General features: G+C 36.4%; 1 protein-coding gene across 1 annotated transcript; it reads left to right on the top strand.

Annotated features, from left to right (window-relative positions):
- The first annotated feature begins 10,313 nt into the window (after positions 1–10,313).
- On the top strand, positions 10,314–11,374 carry LOC120130337. The gene is made up of 2 exons (XM_039147593.1): positions 10,314–10,394; positions 10,498–11,374. The coding sequence occupies exons 1-2, from the start codon at positions 10,344–10,346 to the stop codon at positions 11,146–11,148; spliced, it is 702 nt and encodes a 233-aa protein (XP_039003524.1). The 5' UTR covers positions 10,314–10,343; the 3' UTR covers positions 11,149–11,374.
- Positions 11,375–17,485: the final 6,111 nt, after the last annotated feature.

The following is a 17,485-nucleotide window of genomic DNA, read 5'->3' as shown; positions in this document are numbered from 1 at the left end:
TTTGATATACATTTGCAGGTTGAATGTGTTATCCAATTTGCCCATTATATTGCTTGTATCAATTTAAAGATTCATGGTTGAGAACCCTTTATGAAATAGCGATTGATGGGCTCCAACCATGGTTAAACCCCTGGTTAGACCTATCTATAGGTGAGGTTACTATGTCTATACCAGCCCCAGATCTTGTTCATTTATGATTTGTTTGCGGTTTCAAATTTTAGTATCATGTGCTAAAATTCCATGGAATCCAAGTGAGGCTACCATTTTACTACTATAAATATGCATGAAATTTTGAGGGTGTTAAAAACTTGGATCATCTGATGACTGTTAAAGCTTGGATCATCTGATGACTGATATTATGGTCATTTTGAAGCATGAAATGGATATGTACTTGCAAACTAAGGCTTTTTTCTTGAAATTACTTGGTTTTATTCATCTTAAATTTTAGATTGTTATAGTTTCAAGTCACTCAAAATTGAAATTTTCTGAAGACGAGGTTGACTTTATATTGTTTTTTTAAAAGAACTTGTACCGTTTCTAATTTTGCTCTTTGAAAAATTAAAAAAATGTGATTGTATTTTTCCAAATCCTAATTTAACTCGAGCCTCAGTTTTTTCACTTCAATGTACATTATTCAACCGTTAAATTTATAAGTTTGATTGAGTATTAGTTTGATCTTTGCATCACTTCAGTTATAGAAGAGAAAAATGAAGAAAAACATGAAAACATGTGGGATCATCACCCATCAACTTCCTCATGCAGAAAGGTAAATCACTTTCATTGCTTTTGCATCTCCAAAACCCCGTTGCTGCACAAGCACGAAAATTCTATGGCGTCTTTTCATTTAGGAGTTATAACTATATGTTTCTAATCCCTATTGTTTTAAATTTAATAATTTTTTAATTTGATTATATAGATTCATTTCATTTCGATTCTAAAGTATCCTAAGTTCAAATATTCCAGCAATTAAATGTCATTTGTATATTTTTTAATTTCCCTCCGTCCCCCTCACTCCCACGCTGCCTCCCCCTTCCATTAAATTGAAAATATAAAACCATTTTTTTTATCATCATTAAAACAAAAGCTTTTGTTTGATGTGGGATCACTTTGTTTGTTCTTGTTCTCTAACTCTAGAGAGAAAAAGTCTTCACTTTTAACTTTTTAAGATCTTCAAAAGGTAAGCTATGGTGGCCGTTTTCCTATCTAATTTCTTCATCAAGTGATTTATGTTTTTAGTTTCTCTCTAAATTAAACCAAATCCAGTTCTAAAAACCTGCAAAAAAATTCAAAGCTTTCATCTCTTACAGTACAATCTTATTTTATTTCTTGAGTGAATCAGAGGGGTTGTTTTTGTCTCTTTAAAATGGAAGGGGGAGGCAGCAGGAGGAAGGGGGGGGGATTGCAGGGGGACGGGAGCGAGGGGGATGAGGGGAGGGGAAGAAATTAGTTTTTTTTTATGCAGAAAGTGTCCAACTTGTGTCTGCATTTCTAGTTTAACTACTAAAATTTATTTCGTTTTAGTTTGATATCTAACATTTAATTTTATGACTCAAAATAATTTATATTGTAACGAACCATTAAGTTCAGTATACTTTTAGTATTAAAAAATAATTTCTGGAAATAAGAAATTAACTAAAACAAACCTCCGTCCCCCGCACATCTTAAATGAGCTTCGCATTCTTCGCTTGATCGGAACACTGAGGGAACGCCACTGTCGGCACGATGACGACCAAGCTCTCCAACGTCGAGCTCCACCAGCAATGAGTCACGAAGCAACCCAACGATAGATGAGACAAAACTTCCACTTGTGAACACCATGAGACTATCATCCCGAACTTCTATAATTCTTCTCTGTGTTGAGAGATCATGTGTAAAGAGTGCACATAATCAATGTGCTCTCGAGTGTATGTGAGCAAAACCTCAGACTGTTAGTCTGTTAGTCAGTTAGGCGGGTTTTCTTACTCTTGTAGCTATAAATGCAGCCTTGCTCAGCTGTGTAAAGCATGAATAATATACTGCAAGTTTACATCTTATGTTGAGTTTCTAATATGGTATCTTTCGCCAAACATTCTGGGCTTCTTCTCTGCTGTGCTCTCTGACGCCAATTACTAAAGTGTTGCTTCCTGCTTGATTCGCCATGTTTACAAATAAGAAAGTGAATGTTGTTTTGGACGAAACCAATTTTCTTCTCTGGAAGCAGCAGGTTCTCTTCACGGTTCGTAGTCATCGGCTCGAACGGCTCCTTAATGGTACGATGACTGTGCCACCTGAATTTGTTGTTGATGAGAATGGGATATCTAGTGTCAATGAAGCGTTTGAAGACTTCATGGCACAAGACAGTGCTCTTGCCTCGTGGCTCTTATCCACGATCAGCGCTCCGCTTCTACCTCAGTTTGTAGGAGCTGATTCCGCAGCGGCTGTTTGGCGTACTGTGGTGCAGTTTTTTGCCAACCGCTCGACAACAACAGTCATGAATTTACACTACAAGCTGCAGTCGTTGAGGAAAGGTGATGACTCCATGCGTGTATATCTCACACGCATCAAGGAGATTTGTGATGCTCTCGAGTCGTGTGGCAGCCCGGTGTCGCAAGTTGAGCACGTTGTGAGTGTTTTAAAAGGCTTGCCAAGAGAATATCAATCTTTTATGGCTGTAATTACCACGAGTCCAGATTTGCTTACTCTGGATCGGATCTATTCCATGCTTATTGATGCCGAGACTCAATTAGCTGGATTTGATTCTCATGCTGAGAATTTCCCGATGAGTGCCAACGTTGTGCAAGGTCAAACTCATGTCACTAATACTGCTTCGGATAATACTCATGGCTACAAACCACAGCAGTTTGTCTCAATGCGTGGAGGACGGTCTGGTGGTAGAGGTCGAGCCCGCCTGCAGTGTCAATTATGTGGCAAGAATGGTCACTCGGTTGACAGATGCTGGTATCGGTTTGATCGTGATTTTGTTGGTGTCCTAGCGAATAATGCTCAGTCGAAAGCTAAGGATGAATCCAGCAGTGTCAACTATGTGAGCCTTGACAATGTTAGTTGTGCATGTTGTACCAATAAACATTGTGCTGCTTCGGTGCAAGCTGGTGGTGCTCCCCAAGCTAATGTTGCTGCGTCTCATCGTGCTCAGTGGGTGGCTGATTCGGGGGCTACACATCACGTGACCCCGGATGCATCCAACATAGCTCATATCACTGATCTTGATGGTCCAGGTAACTTATTGGTTGGAAATGGAGTTTCCCTTAGTGTAAATACGGTTGGTAAATCCTTATTACATTCAGCGTCATCCTCACGAGCTTTGTTGCTCACAGAATTATTACATGTGCCTCAAATTACTAAACATCTCATTTCGGTGTCAAAGCTTGCTAGGGACAATCACGTGTTCTTTGAGTTTCATGCGGGTGAATGCTGCATTCGTGATGAGGCATCAGGTGAAGTTATACTACGAGGGAATCAGCAAGGTGGTCTTTATACATTTGCGTTGGATAATAATAGTTTGAGTACTTGTAATAAACCAAAGGTGTTTTCGGTGGATGTCTCTTGTAATGCACTTGATCTGTGGCATAGGAGGTTAGGACACCCAGCTCTTCCTGTTTTAAAGACTGTTTGTAAGTCAATTGCTGTTGATATTTCGAATAATGCAAATCAAACGTGTGTTGCTTGTTGTTTGGGTAAAAGTCACAAGTTACCCTTTACTGAGTCCGATACTATATATGATGTTCCATTCCAGCTTGTTTTCTCTGATCTCTGGGGCCCTGCACCTGAGCTCTCGGCTGGAAATAGATATTACATTTCGTTTGTAGATGCGTGTACAAGATATACATGGGTTTATTTTTTGAAGGACAAGTCACAGGCACTTGTAGCTTTTCAAATGTTCCAAAGGATGGTTAAGACACAATTCTCTCTACCTATAAAAGCTGTGCAAAGCGACTGGGGAGGGGAGTACAGAAACTGGGCGAATGAATTAAACCAAGAAGGAGTTTTACATAGGGTCACGTGTCCTCACACGTCTGAGCAAAATGGGGTAGTAGAACGTAAGCATCGACACTTAGTAGAGATGACGCTTGTGTTGTTAGCTCAAGCCTCCCTTCCAGTACATTTTTGGTCATATGCAGTAGCTACTGCAGCTCATCTTGTGAACAGATTGCCCACCAAAGTGCTCGGCAACGTGTCACCATTTGAGAAGCTATTCGATAGGAAACCAGACTATAAATTGCTACGTGTGTTCGGTTGTAGGTGTTTCCCACACTTACGAGCGTTTCAACCGCATAAGTTGATGCCACGATCCAGAGAATGCACGTTCTTGGGTTATAGCACTCAACATCGAGGCTTTCAGTGCATTGACCCCAATGGTCGAGTGTTTATTAGCAGGCATGTTAAATTTGATGAGTTTGTTTTCCCTTTTGCAGAAAAAAAACTACTACATGCTGTCACACTCAGCCTTCATCGAGATCAGCAGCTCTTGAGATTATTGCTAAGCATCACAAGCCATGTCTTCAAGAAAAACTGCCACAGCATGCGTCTGTTAGTGACACTTCGCATGTAGATGCTGTGTTAAGTGAAGATAGTCACGACTCCTTGGTGGCGGGGGCCGATCTGCCCGATAGTGATAATGTTCTCTTGCTGCCTGCTGAAGGTTCCTTCTCAAGTGCTGATTCAAGTAGTAGTGCTGAGAACAATGTCGATATGCAGCCTGTCAATGAAGCCTCAGTTGAGTCTTCGGTTGAAGTTGTTCCTGTTACCAACAATCATCCCATGCTTACACGCAGTAAGTGTGGTATATTCAAACCGAAAGTGTTTGTTAGTGAGATCGGTGGGACAATTCCTACGGATGTCCATCAGGCTATGCAGTCGAGCAACTGGGCAGCTGCTGTGCAAGATGAACTAGCAGCCTTGCAACGAAATGGTACGTGGTCGTTGGTGACACTGCCAGCTGGACGAACAACTGTTGGGTGCAAGTGGTTGTTCAAGTTAAAACAGAATCCGGATGGCACTGTCAATCGTTACAAGGCACGCCTTGTTGCAAAGGGTTTTACACAAGTTCCAGGGCAAGATTTTAAAGAGACCTTCAGTCCAGTAGTCAAGTTCCCAACGCTGAATGTTGTGTTGTCCCTTGCTGTCACAAACAGATGGCCTCTAAGGCATGTAGATGTGAACAATGCCTTCTTAAATGGTGATTTGAGTGAGGACGTCTTCATGCAACAGCCACCTGGATTTGAACGAACTGCTGCAGATGGCACTAAGCTTGTGTGCAAACTTCATAAGGCCCTTTATGGGTTACGCCAAGCACCAAGAAATTGGCACTCTAAGTTGAAAGACAGTTTGTTGCAAATGGGATTTTGGCCATCGAAAGCTGATGTTTCATTGTTCATCACTCGTGCCCATGGTGTATCAACATTTGTGCTCGTTTATGTCGATGACATCCTTGTTACTGGTGAGACTGTTGAGGAAGTTGAACGAGTGGTACAAATGCTTCGTGACAATTTTTCCTTAAAAGATCTTGGAGACCTAAAGTACTTTCTAGGTATTGAAGTTCAGAGATGTGCTGGTTCTCTAATGCTCAGTCAAAAAAAATTTGTTTTAGAGTTGCTGGAGAAAACAAATATGTTAAAGGCCACACCAACTGCCACACCTATGACTGCCAATAACAAACTCTGCAGTGGTGAAGGTGAATTATTAGAGAATGCGAGAGAATTTCGAAGTATAGTAGGATCGTTGTTGTATGTTTGTCATACGAGGCCGGATGTAACCTACAGTGTGAGCAAGATAGCTCAATTCATGCATGCACCACGAGAGTGTCATATGTTGGCTGCAAAACGCATATTGCGTTATCTAGCTGGAACGGTTGAGTTTGGACTTGTGTTTTCACCGTCCAAGGAAGCAATGCATGTAAAGGCTTTTGCAGATGCTGACTGGGGTGGATGTGTTGATGATCGACGATCCATGACAGGTTATTGTGTCTTCATTGGCAGCAACATGGTGTCGTGGGCTGCTAAGAAGCAAAAAGTGGTTTCTAGATCAACCATGGAAGCTGAATATCGAAGCTTAGCTGATGCAGCAGCAGAGGTTACATGGGTGGAAGCACTCCTAACTGATCTAGAAGTAAAACGACAAGAATGCCCCATTATCTGGTGTGACAACACCAGTGCAATTGCGTTGAGCGTCAATCCAATTCATCATGCGCAGTCAAAACATGTGGATTTGGATGTTCACTTTGTAAGGGAAAAGATTGCAGCCAACCAGTTGTGCGTTAGCTATGTTCCTGCTACACATCAAACTGCTGATGGCCTAACAAAACCATTGGCTAAGACTACATTCACCATTTTTCGTGCGAGAGTTAATGTGATGCTGTTGACAGGTGAAGAAGAGGAGAAAAAGTAGGGAGAATGTTGAGAGATCATGTGTAAAGAGTGCACATAATCAATGTGCTCTCGAGTGTATGTGAGCAAAACCTCAGACTGTTAGTCTGTTAGTCAGTTAGGCGGGTTTTCTTACTCTTGTAGCTATAAATGCAGCCTTGCTCAGCTGTGTAAAGCATGAATAATATACTGCAAGTTTACATCTTATGTTGAGTTTCTAATACTCTGCAACTCAGTTTATCTTGTTAGGTTTCTTCTCCTCCTCTAGCTTTCTGGTTTCTCACCACCCACAAAAATGGCCGCCCACTAGATATCAAAGTTTGAGCGATTTCCTCCATTTGTTGCCTTGCTAAAACGGCGATGCTTCCGAATGATATGTAAACAACATTTGATTTTGGTTTCGAGTTTAGCCATTGGAGATAATCGTTTGAGTTGCACTGGAAAATGTCGGCTCTTAATGAACTATCCAAAGATGATTGGATTAAGGGTCTAACGACGATCATTTTGAACTTTTCAATTGCGTTTAATGTTTCCGGTTCCAAAGCGTTCGAAGTGTTGAAAAACGAGGGAACGTTGCGGCTGGAGACGGCGGAGGTATGGAGTTGTCATTACCTGGAGGTGGGGCTGTACCAGCTGGAAACAATGGTTGGTGTAGAATTCTTCTATAAATGATAAAATCCTGAATTATAGAAGAAGAAGAAACTTGTGAAGGTGATGAAGAGAATGATAGCAAGAAGAGAAGGAAGATGAAATGAGGAGGAGTCATGGTGAAAATTTCAGGGTACAAGATCCTTCTTCTTTCATCAATGGGAGAAGGAGATGAGTTTGCAAAACACAACACGACAAAGAAAAGATAAAAAAAATTAAAAAGAAAGAAAGAAGGAATACGAGTTTGTTTTAGTCGAGGGAAACTTCTTTTTTGCTGCAAGATCTGGATGCCCCCGCTCTTCCTTCTCTGTAGCTGAAATCAGCCACCTCCGTCACCCAATGAAGGAGCAAAGAGTAGACAATGCAGGTGATAGGTTTTCCTTATTTTCAGAATTTTTTTTAGTATTAAAAAATATGACGTGTGATATTTTTATTGGGTTAACAGTTAAATTTAACAGTTCATCACAGTTTGATCTATTTTAAGCCACAGAATGAAATGTTAGCTATCAAACTGGAACGAAATAAACGTTAGACACTAAATTGAAAAAACGGACATAGGTTGAGTACCTTTTGTATTCTTAATTTTTTTTTTATTTTTTTTAGAAACAACAATTTCAAAAATTATATAAATGTGATGTTTTTTTTAATGGAAGACACTTAAAATTTTATAGGAGAAAATAATGAACATATATTTTTTAACAAAAAAAATCTTTTGACACTAAATTGTATTTCAAGATATAATTTAGATACTTATTTTTAAATTAAACCTAAAATCAATAAATCCAGAATTTAAATTGAAAAGGAGGGAATTAATTAACATATGTAACTAAATCTTTTTCTAAATTATATCTTTTTTGAGAGGGAAACTTCCATTAACAAGAATTAATACAATGCTCAATATAAAGACATAAGATGGAGTATAATAAGAAAGGCATAAAAATGAGTAATGTTCTAAGAGGTCGTGAGTTTAAATAGTTTTGTTTGTAACATATATATGTTGTCAATAATTAAGAAGGATTTTAAATATAACATTTTTTATTATTTAAATTATGTTTAAACATAATAATGATTTTTCTAAATTATTGTCTAAGGGAGTGGAAGGAGAACGGAAATGTTACTCTTAATAGGTATTGAGCCCACAACTCAAAAGAAATGAGACGTGTAATTGAAATTTTTTTAATCATCTTCTCTAATGATTGTTTACTAAATATAATAATAATTAAACTTATTTATTAATACTCAAATATGTATCATTCAAAAAATGATTAAAATAATTCCTGTTAACGAGTAATGTTAAGGTGTTTTAAAATGATTCTATGTATTCATGTTTTAGTGCATAAAATCATGAATACAGTAATCAATTATTTCATTTAATATAAAGATATCATTATAAATATTAGTGTACTGAATAAATTTTTATTTATTGATTTTCTAAAATTTTCATTAACAGTTTTTGAAATAATTTTCTAAAATGATTTTATGTATTCAATTAATTATTTCAGGTTTTTTTTTATATTATTATAAATATTAGTCTATGATTCGCCCATAAGATCTAAAGGGGGAAGTGACCCCAAAGCCGAAAATACACGTGAAAGGAAGGGACCCACACGTTAATATCGGTTTAGGTTACGCCAATGAATTTAGGTTCGATGTTATTTTAGATAGATATATGAAAAACAAAAAAAATATTTTATATAAATTTATATTTGTAAATTATTAAATAATAATTTTAGGTGGAATGATAAAATGTTATGTTTAAAAATACAGATAATTAGTTTTAAAACCAAACGTTTCATTAAAAAAATAAGCATTATTCACATGTACGTATGCGTCTCTCAAAACTTATATTTTTAAAATTATTGTTTAAATTTTATATCACTTAATTTAATATATACATAAATAAAATATTTATAATAGTAATTCATGTTTATTTAAACTTATAAATAAATATCATTAAAATTTATTTTTTAACTAATGTAATTAATTTTAAAATTATAAAAGTATTTAAATTTAAATTAATTTTATTTAAAGAAGATAAATCTTTTAGAAGTTATCTAGTATTCTAGTTATATTTAAGAACTTATATATTTAAACAAATTTGTATACTTTCAATTGTTAGTATATTATCTGTATTATTTTTCCATATCCTAGTATTTTAATTAACTTTACAATATTTAAATAATTACAGTACATTCAAAATTATTATATTTAGTTAATTGGAATTGGTCTAAACTCTGAATGGTGACTTTTGGTTGTTAATTAGACTTTCCCCCCTCGAAAGGGACATATATTTGTTGCCTATAAATGGCGATTCATTTGTAGTTTGAGCCTTGAGTACCCTACCATTTCTTCTTTTATTTTAATCATTTTTTTGGTGGACAGTTAGGATGGGTATAGGTCGGGTTTTTGCCAAACTGACCCAATCTGAAAATTGCATATCCTTATCCTAACCTGACTCGATTTTTTGAAATAAATTTGAACATGATCCGACCCAACTTGAAATAATAATAAAAATATTATTTTTATTTAATAAAAACAATGATTTAATAGAGTGGAATATTATTGTAATTATACCTAAATATATAATATAAAATTATATATATTTATTGGTCGGGTCATGTAATTTTAACCATAAACCCGAATCCGATCCAACCCGAACATCACATTTAAAAAAACTAAATCTGACCCGAGTTCGATTATTTAAAAAAAAAAAAAACCCGACCCGATCAGCTCGGGTCGGAATCCATCGGGTTCGGGTCCCATGCCCATCCCTATGGACACCTTTGAAAAATCTTAGGGAGAGAAAATTAAATTATTCCAATGTTCAGCATCAAATTTCTAATATCTTAACAAGGTAAGACAATATTTTTTTTATTAAGAATATAAATATAAGAAGTTATATTATAAGATAAAAAATATAAAGAAAACCTATGATTATAATAAAAATATGTAAATTATATTTAAAATTTTTAAAGATGTGACCAAACAACATGTCTCCGATCCATCTATGATTCTAGTAAAAAACATTAGATTTCTAAGGTGGGGAACGTTGAACATATGCATGGGCTCACATAATCACATGTAGGGTAGATGTATATATATATATTTTTTGAAAATGGGATATATCGTATATTGGTTGTTTTATATTTAGCGGCTATAATAATTGCCATGAATTGTTATAAATATTATCTTTTGGAATATTGCATTTCAAATAAAATAAACAAATAAAGGGAAAGGCCACATGTAAAGAGCAAAAAGGAGATTTCAACTCCTATAAAAAAAGGTCCGTTGAAAGGCTCCACCCATTTTCCCTCCGGTTTTAGGGTTTTTGCAATGGCTGATCAATGCACTTCGCTCACCTTGTCTTATTTCCACCAACACCAGGTAAACCATCTTTCTAATCTTGTTTAGCTTCGCCATTCTTTGAATCACTACTCCAAATTGCAGTACGAGGGTTTAGTTTCTAATCTCCTTTTGTTTTCTGCAGGGAATGGAAGAGTTAAAGCAAACCCTACTGTTTACAACGGTGGAGCTAGAGACAACTCTAATGTCAGCCAAAGAGGAGATTGCAAGGAGAGAGTTTGAATTGGTTCATCTCAAAGATGTCCTGATTCGGACATTGAAACAGAGAGATGAAGCTCAAGCTCAATGTCGGAAGCTGACGATGGAGAAATTCCTACTTCACCAACAATTACAGCACCGACTGCCGGAAACAGCTTCACCTTTTGGTGTTTCCCGTGAAGAAGACGAATCAAAACCCGCAGCTGAAGCTGTTCTCTCCGCCGGCGAACCAACCATGGCTTCAACTCCGGGTTCTGACTCAATTTCGGCTCCGGTGACTGTACCATCACCGCTTCCCGAACATGCCTTGAAACTAGCAGCTAGCAGGCCACTTCCGGCGAAAGGAAAGCTGTTGCAGGCTGTTAAAGATGCCGGTCCGCTCCTGCAGAACCTTCTTTTGGCCGGACCGCTTCCGCAATGGCAGCATCCTCCGCCACAGCTCACCTCCGTTGACATCCCGCCGGTGGCCATCTCTTCCAACAAGCTTAATAAGAAGGGTCCAGAAAACTACGGAGACGATGATTCTTCCCCTAAAACCAAGTACCAGAAGGTCGTTGATGCCGACTTCATCCATTAATTTCCGGACATGGATGGACCCGGTACGAGGAACAAGAATTAAAACATAAGCACCCGACCGCCTATCTAAACCATGATTTAATAGGATGATCTTTTTCAATTCTTATACCAGGAAAAAATGATTTGTTCGAATCCTAACCTCCAATGTTTAATGGAGACTTCAAATGTACTTTTTATGGCCGAGTTTCCTAATTTTGTAAATTAATGAAATCGCAAGCAAAGTTTCAAAATTTACAGATTAGTCAGGAACCTTAAACAAATTTATGTTGTACCCAAGTTTTAACTAATCAAATTTCAACTTTTTGCTCTCATGGCATTCACTGTCTCTCTTCTTTAACTTTGCATATCAACGTTTAACATTGTTACATCAACAAAAAATTATTTATTAAAATAAATATATTTAATTATTTTTATTTAATTTAATCAAAACCAATTAAATGATTATATGTGTCATCCTCTGATTGGTAAAATATAATTTAAATAATAATCCTAAATAAGTTTCAAATTTAAGATTTATAATTAAAAGAAACATATTATATAAAATAAATTTACACAATTTACGATTCAAATAGCAACTCTAAATATAAAATGAATTTAAATATCTAAAAATAAGTAAAAATATATATATTATTTTATATATATTAAATTTAATATCAAAGACAAATATCCTAAAAAAATAATAGAAATTGGAGTTGCATGATGAAAAATATGATTAGATAAAAGCAAATAAGCGATGATAGATCTTAATTGAGATTTTCTTTTTCTCGGCCCATAAAGCACTCTCCTACCATCCATGGCGAATGTCTGCCACTAAAACCGGGAACTGATCACATCTCACTATCATTACTAATTAAAAATCAACTTTGAAAAATTAATCATTTTTATTTAAAATCAAAACCTTTAAGATAATGGTTTGCTTTCACATGGAGGGGTCACGGTCATTCTTTGCTCTAAGATCATTTTTAATGGAATTATATTTGTTATTTATATAAAATTATCAATTTAATGACGATCTTTATATCATTAATGGGAAAATAATTTCACATTTTTAATTTACTTTAAACTAGACTTGCATTACTTATATAAATAAGACATGAGATATGATAATTTGATCATTAAAATATTAATTGAATACAAAATTAAAGATCTTTAATGATTTTGGTTGGTTTAGTCATAATCATAAGGCCACATGCTGGTTAACTTAAAGATTCACTTGTTTAGAGGACCCACACGTTTTCTATGGTCTACCAGAGTTTCATACTTCTAGATTGTCTTTACAAGAATTATAATTTGATTCGATTGAATTAATTTTTTAAAAAGACAAGATTGAGTTTAAAATAAAACAGTAAAATTTAATATAATATTATAATATTATATATATATATATATATATATATATATATATATGTAGACACTCATTTTCGTTCTATTTTTTTTTATTTTTTCTACATATATATATATACAGTATATAGTTTGAAAACATTTTTAATATATATATAATATATAATTTTGAAAAGCATGTTTGAAAACATTTATATATTATATAGTTCTTAAGACATTTTGAAAATTAATATAATATATGGTTGTCAAAACATTTTTGAAAATATATATATTATATAGTTTTTAAAAACATTTTGAAAATTAATATAATATATAGTTTTTAAAATATTTTTGAAAATACATGTTATATAGTTTTTAAAACATTTTAAAAATATATATAGTTTTTAAAAAACATTTTGAAAACATAAATATATTATATAGTTTTTGAAATCATTTTGAAAACATATAATATATAGTTTTAAAAAAACATTTTTAAAAAACTATATAATTTTGAAAACATTTTTAGAAAGTATATAATATATAATTTTAAAATATTTTTAAAAGTATATATTATATAAGTTTTGGGAAAATATTTTTTATATTATTATTATTTTTCCCCTTTTCTCTGTTTTATTATTATTAATTTCATTTTTTATTTTCGTTTTTAGGATCCAAACGAGGTCAAATCTGTCCAAATCCAGGGTCCAACATTGGGCCTGATCTAGCCCGGTTATGTTTAGGGTTTTCACAACCCTAACATCAACCTTGTCACAACGTCGCATAGGAGGTTCCAGAAGCATGGAGCCAAGCAGTCAACGCCCAGCGCACATTCCGGTCGCACCAACGGGACTGAACCATCCCGAGGCGGCCGGTACCATGAACTGGAGGATCGAAACAAGCAACAACCCACATCCCGTTATTTGCGGGAGCCAAACAACCAACACCGGGGCTATAAAAAGCCCCGGTGAGGCAAACGGAAGAAAAAAGAGGAGAGCCAAAAAAACTGAGACCACAATATCGGTCAACACAGTAGATCATCGATACAGAGAACCCAAATAGTACCAACAACGATACACCGACCATCGTTAGTAAACAACCAAGAACCATCAGGCCAACAGGCTACAAGAGCGTCCAACCACAGTTCCAACACCGTACCAGAACCACCATCGTACCACACATCAAACAAAAAACCAACAGAACCACAATAGCAAAATCGAACCACTATAGCCAACGAAAAACCAAATCGAAACATAAACCCAAAGGCCGGAGCCCCACAGCAAAGCAAAGTAAAAAAATCCAAGCAAAAACAGCAACACGGTCACCAGAAGTTGAAGAGACCGTCAGAAGAAGGTAAAAAAGCCGAACCTTGTTTGCTAGGTCTACGTCGGGACGGCTCGAGTTTAACGTTTTGGGGTTCAGATTTAAAATCTCGGGGGGAAGGTGAGTGTCTTGGGATGTTTTGGTTTTTGCCCGGCCGCCGCTAGCGGCGGCTGGAGAGGTGGCAGTGCGGTGGAGAGAGGTTACCGGGCGGTGGCCGGACCTTGGTCGAGTCTAGAGAGAAGGGAGAGAGATATCATCAGAGGAGAGAGAGAGAGAAATCTAGCAAATGAGGGGAGATGGGGTGAGAAAAGCCTTGCTTTAGCCTTAAATAGGCGCACCAAAACTACGTCGTTTTGGCCCCTTAATTTGCCGTGTTCTGGAACACAGGGGTGAAATCCTTTTTATGGTCCCTCCTACTTTGTATGCTTATTATTTAATCATCCAGGGACATTTTAAAGGTTCTGTTTTGGGCATTCTTTTTTCTTTCGTTTATGTTTTAGTCCTATATTATATATATATATATATATATTCCGAATTTGAAGTAAGATTTGTGAAACTTCTATTTTGGTCCCTTCTATATGCCTATTTTATTTATTTATTTTTTTCCTCACGGTTTCTAATTAATTTTTCTATTTTATCCTATTATTTTTTTCCTTATTCACTTATTTATTCATTTAGTCTAAACTAACATTTTCTATTTTTTTTCTTTTTTTTATATATATTATTTTCTCTTATTTTACTATTTTCTAGTATCTTTCTTTTTTACTAACTCTTATTTATCTTTGTCATCAATTTTTTATCATTATTATACTAATATTTTTTCCTTCGTATTTATTTCACCATCTAACATTTTCAGTGATAATTCCAATCGATCGAAGGTAAGCAATTCGAACCGAATTTTTAAATTTCAATTTCAATTTTAATTTTCTCAAATAAAGACAACCGATAAATTAATTGGTACCGAAAGGGCGGTTCAAGGGTGCTAATCCTTCCTTGACCGTAACCGACTCCCGAACTCGATATATTTCTGGTACAACGCAGATCAGGTAAGATGGTGTCCGACCCACCTAAATGTTTTTTAAAATGGTTGGTGGCGACTCCAATCCATATTTTTCAAGTCGAAGCCCAATTCCGGGGCCCACCAAAAGACGGTTCCGACAGCTTGGCGACTCCGCTGGGGACAGGTAAGTGAGTCAGGCCTGAATTAATTTTTTCGGTTGTCTTTTAAGCGAAAATTACAAATTTTAATTTTAATTTATTTATTCGATTCCAATTATTTACCTTTGATTATTTTTCAAATAAATAGTTGTACTAACTTTTTTTAATGATTTCAGATTTTTCAAAATTGTCATCTCTAGCTCTATACCCGAGCTCTGAACCCTTTTATATGGGGGTGAAAGCGATGCCTTCGTGTGAATTTATTCACCGTATGGGCCTAGCAAGTAACCTTCGGGATTCATATACCTTATGCCTTCGTGTGAATTTATTCTCCGTATGGGCATAAGGGAATGTGTCCTCTCGAGTTTAACTTAGTCCACACAAGCCTGTAATAGGCTTAGGACTAAGGGTCTGGCAAGCCCAAGGGGGCACCGACAAGGGGAACTTGAGTACCTTTTTAGAACCTAAACCGGGAGAGTACATGGAATTAGAGCCCACCCCGAAACCTCATTCCAAACCCTAGGCTATTTTATTTCCTGCTTTATTTTCTGTTCAAAGCATGCGAACTAGACAAACATGTGGTTAGGTTTTGTTTGAAATTAGCATGCGGGATAGAGATCATGTCCGGGTAGGAATAATAATCATGTGGGGTAGATATCATGTGGGGTAGAATTTTTCATTTTTATTATTGTTTTGATTTACCTCACTAACTCTTTTTATTTTTATTTTTTTTATTTGTTCTCTTTCATTTTGTTCTCATCATTCGCATCATTTAAAAGAGGTGTTGATCCACCAAAAACGTGTTTGTTGAACATGAATAATCTGCATTAATGGACAAAGGGGTTGTAATACAAGAGATGAAAATGCAGAAGACAATCTACAAGGTGACTATGTGGTGCCCACAATTGAAGAGGATATTACTCTGGTGCATTATAAAGGACTCAGGATGAACCAGGTCTACATCAAGCAATGAAAGTATATCTTTGAAGAACTAACTGTCAAAGGTTACAAAGCAAAACAGGAAAATGTTACAGACCCGGACGCTCATTTTGAAAACTACGAGAACAAGATGGCGAAACCCTAGCTGAGATGAACGTCATGGCTGACGAATTCAAGAAGAAAACTTCGATAGAGGGCTCTAATGGTGTTGCTGCTAGGGAACAGACTCGGCAGAGAGTGGAAGCTGGAGGTGCAGCCCTTCGAGACTCTTTTTTGGGGCAAACAACTCATCATCTGCATAAGTCAGAGCGGTTCGACAGGTTATCCAACCGGTGACAGACGAACGCAGAAGACTAGTCAACATGTCAGAAGTTGTCAGAATATTCTTGTCTCTTAAAAGATAAAACACTTTTGTCCCCAATAAGGATTATTTCTAATAACAAATACATTTTTGGATTAATGCCTCGATCATTTCATGCATCCTGCATTTAGACATTTTGCATTTTGTTATTTTCTTTGCATTTTGTTATTTTCTTTGCATTCACATTAACTAACATAAACATGTCTCATCAAAGGGAACAAATACCGGATACACCGCCTCAAGCATTAGACACACCCCATCCACATAACACTCGTTTGAAGAAGAAGAGGATGGAAGCCAGAATTACACAAATCGAGGAGAATATGTTAAAACTACAGAAGGAGCTAGAAGATAAGATAAACCAGAACAATCGAAATACTCTGGAAACAATCACAAAGAACCAAGAGTCCTTGGTTGATCAGATCGTTGCCAAGTTAGTTGGCCTACAACAGACCAGTGCGCCCGGGGCAGGTTCACCGGAAGGGGTAACTATACAACCTACCCCACAAGTGGTTATCTCACCTGAAATCTTACCAGAACTTCGAGGGGACTCATCTGCGGCAAAATCAAAGCCCTCGTCCTCTGTATTTAACCCTAAGAACAATCCGGGTTATTACCATGTACCGGATTTGGACGAAGAGGACAAAGCGAAGAAGATGGAGGAAAAAATCAAACAATTGGAGGACCAAATGAATATAGTCAAAGGAGACCGTGACTACCATGAAATCGATGCAACAGAACTTAGTCTAGTCCCGGACTTGGTTCTTCCCCCGAAATTTAAGTCCCCGGAGTTCGAGAAGTTTGACGGGAACAGTTGCCCATCCGCTCACATCACCATATTTTGCCGAAAGATGACAGGATATGGAGGAAACGACCAACTCCTGATCCACTGTTTTTAGGATAGTCTGTCAGGCTCAGCCGTTCGGTGGTACAACCAGCTCAGCCGATCAAATATCAAGACCTGGAAGGACCTGGCCAAGTCATTTCTGGAACAATACAAGCATAACAATGATATAAGGCCAGATCGAGTTATGCTACAAAACATGGAAAAGAAGCATAACGAGAGTTTCAGGCAATACGCACAAAAATGGAGGGACTTGGCTGTGCAAGTTCATCCACCGTTAGATGAAAAGGAAACCCGGAAACTTTTCGTGCAGACTTTGAAGGCTCCATACTTCGGGCATCTGGTGGCGATCACATCAGGAAGCTTTTCAGACTTGGTTATGGCCGGAGAAATGAT

This window comes from Hibiscus syriacus, unplaced genomic scaffold (genome assembly GCF_006381635.1).
Source record: "Hibiscus syriacus cultivar Baekdansim isolate YM2019G1 unplaced genomic scaffold, ASM638163v2 tig00110546_pilon, whole genome shotgun sequence".
NCBI classification, from domain to species: Eukaryota; Viridiplantae; Streptophyta; class Magnoliopsida; order Malvales; family Malvaceae; genus Hibiscus; species Hibiscus syriacus.
This window is presented reverse-complemented; position numbering and strand designations above follow the sequence as displayed.